General features: G+C 48.0%; 1 protein-coding gene across 1 annotated transcript in view; it reads right to left on the minus strand.

Moving 5' to 3' along the window:
- Nucleotides 1-2,906: 2,906 nt before the first annotated feature.
- Nucleotides 2,907-6,633, minus strand: part of afg1lb (AFG1 like ATPase b) — a gene marked incomplete at both ends in the record, with an annotated part of 32,076 nt that continues 28,349 nt past the window's right edge. The window contains 3 exons of the mRNA XM_084454032.1: nt 2,907-3,077; nt 4,998-5,105; nt 5,575-5,715. Coding sequence (XP_084310158.1) covers nt 2,907-3,077; nt 4,998-5,105; nt 5,575-5,715 — 420 coding nt within the window. The remainder of the gene's footprint in view (nt 3,078-4,997; nt 5,106-5,574; nt 5,716-6,633) is intronic.

Below are 6,633 nucleotides of genomic sequence, written 5' to 3' on the forward strand. Positions count from 1 at the left end.
CCAAAAGGCTGTGTGAATCACTTGGAGCCCCCAACACCCAAAGAAAGAGACAGAGGGAAAGAGAGAGAGAGATAGAGAGAGAGAGAGAGAGAGACCACGTATAGGACAGGTAGAAGTCAATGTCGAGTGCAGAACGGACTAGGAAAGGACAACTGAAACAAATCATGGACATTCTGCTTATGACTGTCACAGTTCTGTCCACTATGTCATTCCCCTTCACCTGATCTGCCCTCTGATCACACACACACACACACACACACACACACACACACACACACACACACACCAGGGACCCCTTCAACAAAGAGCCTCATTCAAAGTGTCCATACAGTATCACAGTCCTGTAGGGCATCGCATCGCATCACACACACACACACACACACACACACACACACACACACACACACACACACACACACACACACACACACACACACACACACACACACACACACACACCTCCCCTCCAGAGAACACACTCTTCCAAACAATTCATTACCTCTGAAAGGCTTAAGTCATCCAAAGTGAGGTTTGTATCACAGAGAACACTGTGACCCTAATTGAATAACTGCACCATCACAATAGCGTCTCCCTCGACCACTCTGGCGTCCTGTCCTAACCTCACCCTCCCTCCCTCCCTCCCTCCCTCCCTCCCTCCCTCCCTCACATGCCCGCTCTGACTTCCTCTCCTAACCTCACCCTACCTCAAGTTCAGTTCAGTTCAGTTTATTTAAGAAGGGACAGTGCATTTTAATCCAACAACAAAATTGTAAACACGCCAGATTTAGCCAAAAGGCTCATTTTCACCCGTCGTCCCTGGCCAAGGTATTATTAAAAAGGGCTTCCTAAAATGGCAAAAGACACAAGTAAATGGTAAAAAGCACAGAGCATACACAGTTAAAAAAGGACGCACGGTTAATCAAAGTCCTGCTCCTACCCTCTCCCTCCATCTTTCTGCTCAGCCCTGCTCATCTCCGCAGGGGGTCACACACCACCCCTGAAAACCTTCCCTTCAACGTCCTTACCTCCCCTCAAAACCCTCTCACCCGCACGCACACACCCTCACACACACACACCCTCTCCTCCCTGGCTCGTTCCCTGGCCATGGCGCTGAGCGCTAAGAGGACTGAGTCTGCCCCTCAGTGCCAACCATGAATCATCCAATTAAGACGCTCACAAAGGAGGACGGCCATCTCTGTTTGTCTCTGATGTTTTCCCAAACAGAGCAGCGTCCTGATTGGATTAGACGCCTCGGAATAGACCGCGATTGATTCTGCCTTAATTGAGAGTTATGGTGGGAGAGATTAGGTCTCACAGCTAACAAACTTACTTAACACATTCGACAGACGAGACTAGACGCACACCAGGGACACACGCATACGCGACAAAACGCAGGAATATGAATTCATGTACATGCCTGCTCGGGTGGGTTAGCACACACACGCACACACACACCACTGAGTCTGGACACTGGGGACCAGCTATTAACGCAAACACTCCACTCCATGCAGTATGATGAGAAACACCAAACAGGATGTAGCCCCCCCCCCCTCACTGTAAACCTGCATGTAAACATTACTCCCACCATCTTTTAATAAAATGAGAACAGGCTTACCAGAGGTCTCTGGACACAGTGGTGAAACGCCATGGGGTTAGGTAGGTGTACTGGCACTAGAGGGTCTGGGCCTAATTCTGGGGCTAGGTCTGGAGCTGGGGCTAGATCTGGGTCTGGAGTTGTGTCTGGAGCTGCGGCTAGAACGGGTGCTGGAGCGAGAACTGGGGCTGGGGCTAGAACTGGGGCTGTAACTGGGGCTGGATCCCCAGCAGGAGAGGCGTCTCGTGGTCCTCAAAAATGACCTCATCTCTGGATGGACGCAATAACAAACCTCTCCATCATCAGTTGCCCTCCAGCGCCATCCAGTGGTAGAGATCTAGAATGACAGTTCTATAGTCTCTAAAAGTTATCACAGGTAAAATCATCCCTTGATAAACTCTCGGAATCCCTGCACACTTACACACTCTTCCACATGGATCTAAGACCATAGAATAGGCGTTCATAGGTGCACTTACACCTATCATGTGCCTTTAAATCCATGGAAGAGTGCACAGACGCACACCAGGGAAAAGGGTGGAAAGTTAGCCTGGCTCCAGCCCCTGAATCTGAATTTGTTGATTTCAATGGGCCATAGTGCTTATAACTCGTTATGACTCGGGAAAACTCAACCACCGTGTGTACAGTATCTTACAGTGTTTTGAAGCACGAGCAAAACCCAGACAAACAGTTTTATGGCCTCATAAATCGTCCGTTGTCTCAAAAATATTTTCAGCATATAAATTGTGCCATATACACAAGAGGTCATTTGAACACTTTATAACAGGAACTCATAACACTTTATGCATAGCATTTAGCATTTGTACAGTAGGGCAGATACATTCTCCATCTTGATACAGTCTCCATCTTGAGACAGTGTCAGCACACATAGATTGCCTAGATCCTAATTCTAGTCTCACAAGTTTAGAACCTATAATGAAAATAACACAGTGCTGTGACTACTCATGCCTTACATATTTTAGAAATAAGCCCTGTGTGTTTCAGTATTGGGAGAACCTCTGGACCCTTCTTATAATCTGATGAAAGGGTGTTGTTCCATAGCACACCACTAGGGGTTGCTAGTTCTCCACCGAGAAGGACACCTGTGATGAGGATTCTGATATGGCGAATTATAAATACACTGTGTTACATTTTCAGTAGGATTCATGAGGAGTGTGGGTCTGTAGCTCACGCCCTAACTGTGTTTTGTGAGGCATTTCGACTGCTTATGAGGTACATCGCATCCCAACATGAGAAAAAACACCCTGCATGTTTATTGTAGTCCTGGGGTGTATGTATCATGGTTATTGTAGTTCTATATACCGAAAGGAGGTATGGGATCATAGTTATTGTGGCTCTGTCTGCTGCTGCGGTCTCCCTGGCTCCAGTACATCTCTGTCTGCATCTCCGTCAGTCTGGAGACGGTCCTCTGGAAAGCGAAGATCTCCTCCTCCCCCGTGAACAGAGTGAGATGCTCCGCTGCATCCTGGGAAACACAGGACCACAACCGCACAACATGGTTAGCACAACCTCGACCACAACCGCACAAAAGGGTTAGCACAACCTCGACCACAACCGCACAACAGGGTTAGCACAACCTCGACCACAACCGCACAAGAGGGTTAGCACAACCTCGACCACAACTACACACTGGGGTTTATCACAGGACCACAACCGCACAACAGGGTTAGCACAACCTCGACCACAACCGCACAACAGGGTTAACACAACCTCGACCACAACCGCACAACAGGGTTAACACAACCTCGACCACAACCGCACAACAGGGTTAGCACAACCTCGACCACAACTACACACTGGGGTTTATCACAGGACCACAACCGCACAACAGGGTTAGCACAACCTCGACCACAACTACACACTGGGGTTTATCACAAAACCACAACCTGGTTGGCACAACCTCGACCACAACCGCACAACAGGGTTAACACAAGACCACAACCTGGTTGGCACAACCTCGACCACAACCGCACAACAGGGTTAGCACAACCTCGACCACAACCGCACAACATGGTTAGCACAACCTCGACCACAACCGCACAACAGGGTTAACACAACCTCGACCACAACCGCACAACAGGGTCAGCACAACCTCGACCACAACCGCACAACAGGGTTAACACAACCTCGACCACAACCGCACAACAGGGTTAGCACAACCTCGACCACAACCGCACAACAGGGTTAGCACAACCTCGACCACAACCGCACAACAGGGTTAGCACAACCTCGACCACAACCGCACAACAGGGTTAGCACAACCTCGACCACAACCGCACAACAGGGTTAGCACAACCTCGACCACAACCGCACAACATGGTTAGCACAACCTCGACCACAACCACACACTGTGGTTTATCACAGGGCCACAACCACTGGGGTTAACACAACGTCGACCACAACCATACACAGGGGTTAACACAGACATGACCACAAATACTACTGTAGGTTTATCACAGCACCATAACCACACACTGGGGTTAGCTAGCACAACCATGACAGCAACCATGATGTTGTGCACAACCTGCAAATACAAGGATTAACACAACCTTGACCGCCAATATAACATGGTACTCTAATGTGGTGTGCGTTTGTGTGTTGCCCGGAGGGCTTGTTGTTAGAAGCTACTTTTCGGTGTCATTCTATAGATCACAGTGAATTCTATAGATCACAGTGAATTCTATAGATCACAGTGAATTCTATAGATCACAGTGAATTCTATAGATCACAGTGAATTCTATTGATCACGGTGAATTCTATAGATCACAGTGAATTCTATAGATCACAGTGAATTCTATGGATCACGGTGAATTCTATAGATCACAGTGAATTCTATAGATCACAGTGAATTCTATAGATCACAGTGAATTATATGGATCACAGTGAATTCTATAGATCACGGTGAATTCTATAGATCACAGTGAATTCTATAGATCACAGTGAATTCTATAGATCACAGTGAATTCTATGGATCACAGTGAATTCTATGGATCACAGTGAATTCTATAGATCACAGTGAATTCTATAGATCACAGTGAATTCTATAGATCACGGTGAATTCTATAGATCACAGTGAATTTTATAGATCACAGTGAATTCTATAGATCACGGTGAATTCTATAGATCACGGTGAATTCTATAGATCACAGTGAATTCTATGGATCACAGTGAATTCTATAGATCACGGTGAATTCTATAGATCACGGTGAACTCTATAGATCACAGTGAATTCTATAGATCTCAGTGAATTCTATAGATCACAGTGGATTCTATAGATCACAGTGAATTCTATAGATCACAGTGAATTCTATAGATCACAGTGAATTCTATAGATCACAGTTTCCGGTGGTGTTGCGGTCTCATTGCGGTGGAACCGTGGTCATACCCCGCTAAGGCCCAGGTCGTCCAGCAGCTGCCGATCGCGCTCATCCTCCCCCCCGGAGTGGACGAACAGCCGCTCCAGAGGGGCGTCGGCCAGCAAGATCACCCTGACCTGGAGTGAACAACAGTGGGCATGGGGTGTTTTCAGGGAGAGGAGATTGGATAGGAGAGAGAGGAAATGAGAGAGAAGGTCTTTTAATAGCATTCAATTATCCTTCGAAATGATCCGAAATAATTTCTGATGGTGGAAATCCAATGGAATCGACGCAAACACTTGAGAGACCGTCCTGATCTCAAACGCTCGCACACATCAGTCTGGAAAGGCTCAAAATAAATCCGTTAGTGCCCGAGGAAATTTAGGAGGGACTACCGGCAGCTGTGGGCGTGTATTAAGCGTGACGACAGCGAGAAACGCTGACATGGCACCGTGACAGACAGTGACCTTTCATCCGATCACCTGCTAAGCATTTTTTGAAAGTGCCCGCCCCTTTTCCAAAATGGTGTCCAGCAAAGCCTTCCCCCCCGGAGGGTCCGGTGGAGGAATGAGCCGCCTGTGGCGCGTCGCGCTACCGGACCGGTACCTTGTTGTCGTAGAAGTTGTCTATGAGCGTGATGAAGCGCCGGGCCTGGTCCTTCAGAGCCAGGGTCAGCATGGGGACGCGGCGGATGAGGACCGTGTCGAAGACCCCGGCCATCTCCAGGTAGTCGCCCGCACCTAGAGGCTGGGGTACACCGAGACACGGGCTGACCAGGCTATTTCACGGGAGTTTGCTCGGTCGTCTCGTTGATTGAGGTCAGGGAAGAATTTTTAAGATTTTTACATTTCTTTGTAAATTACAGTTTTACAGTTTTAATTGGCCGACAGAATTTTTAAGAGTTTTTTTTTCTTTGCTTCCCTCTGTAAAATGTAGGGGTAGGATCTATGTCCATCCCCCCCATTGCTCTCTGTAAAGCGCATTGTGTTGCCTCTGTGTATGAAATGTGCTGTACAAATAAAGTCTGATTTGATTTGACTTGACTGGATCTGATAGAGACTGGAGTGCAGAGATACAGGGGTACAGAGATACAGTTTAACTGGATCTAATAGAGGCTGGGGGTACAGAGATACAGGCTGAGTAGATTTGATAGAGGCTGGGGGTACAGAGATACAGGCTAACTGGACCTAATAGAGGCTGGGGGTACAGAGATACAGGCTAACTGGACCTGATAGAGGCTGGGGGTACAGAGATACAGGCTAACTGGACCTGATAGAGGCTGGGGGTACAGAGATACAGGCTAACTGGTCCTAATAGAGGCTGGGGGTACAGAGATACAGGCTAACTGGACCTGATAGAGGCTGGGGGTACAGAGATACAGGCTAACTGGTCCTAATAGAGGCTGGGGGTACAGAGATATAGGCTAACTGGTCCTAATAGAGGCTGGGGGTACAGAGATACAGGCTGAGTAGATCTGATAGAGGCTGGGGGTACAGAGATACAGGCTAACTGGACCTGATAGAGGCTGGGGGTACAGAGATACAGGCTGAGTAGATCTGATAGAGGCTGGGGGTACAGAGATACAGGCTAACTGGACCTGATAGAGGCTGGGGGTACAGAGATACAGGCTAACTGGACCTGATAGAGGCTGGGGGTACAGAGATA

The sequence above is a fragment of the Borostomias antarcticus genome (assembly GCF_949987555.1).
Source record: "Borostomias antarcticus genome assembly, chromosome: 19".
In the NCBI taxonomy this organism is placed as follows: Eukaryota; Metazoa; Chordata; class Actinopteri; order Stomiiformes; family Stomiidae; genus Borostomias; species Borostomias antarcticus.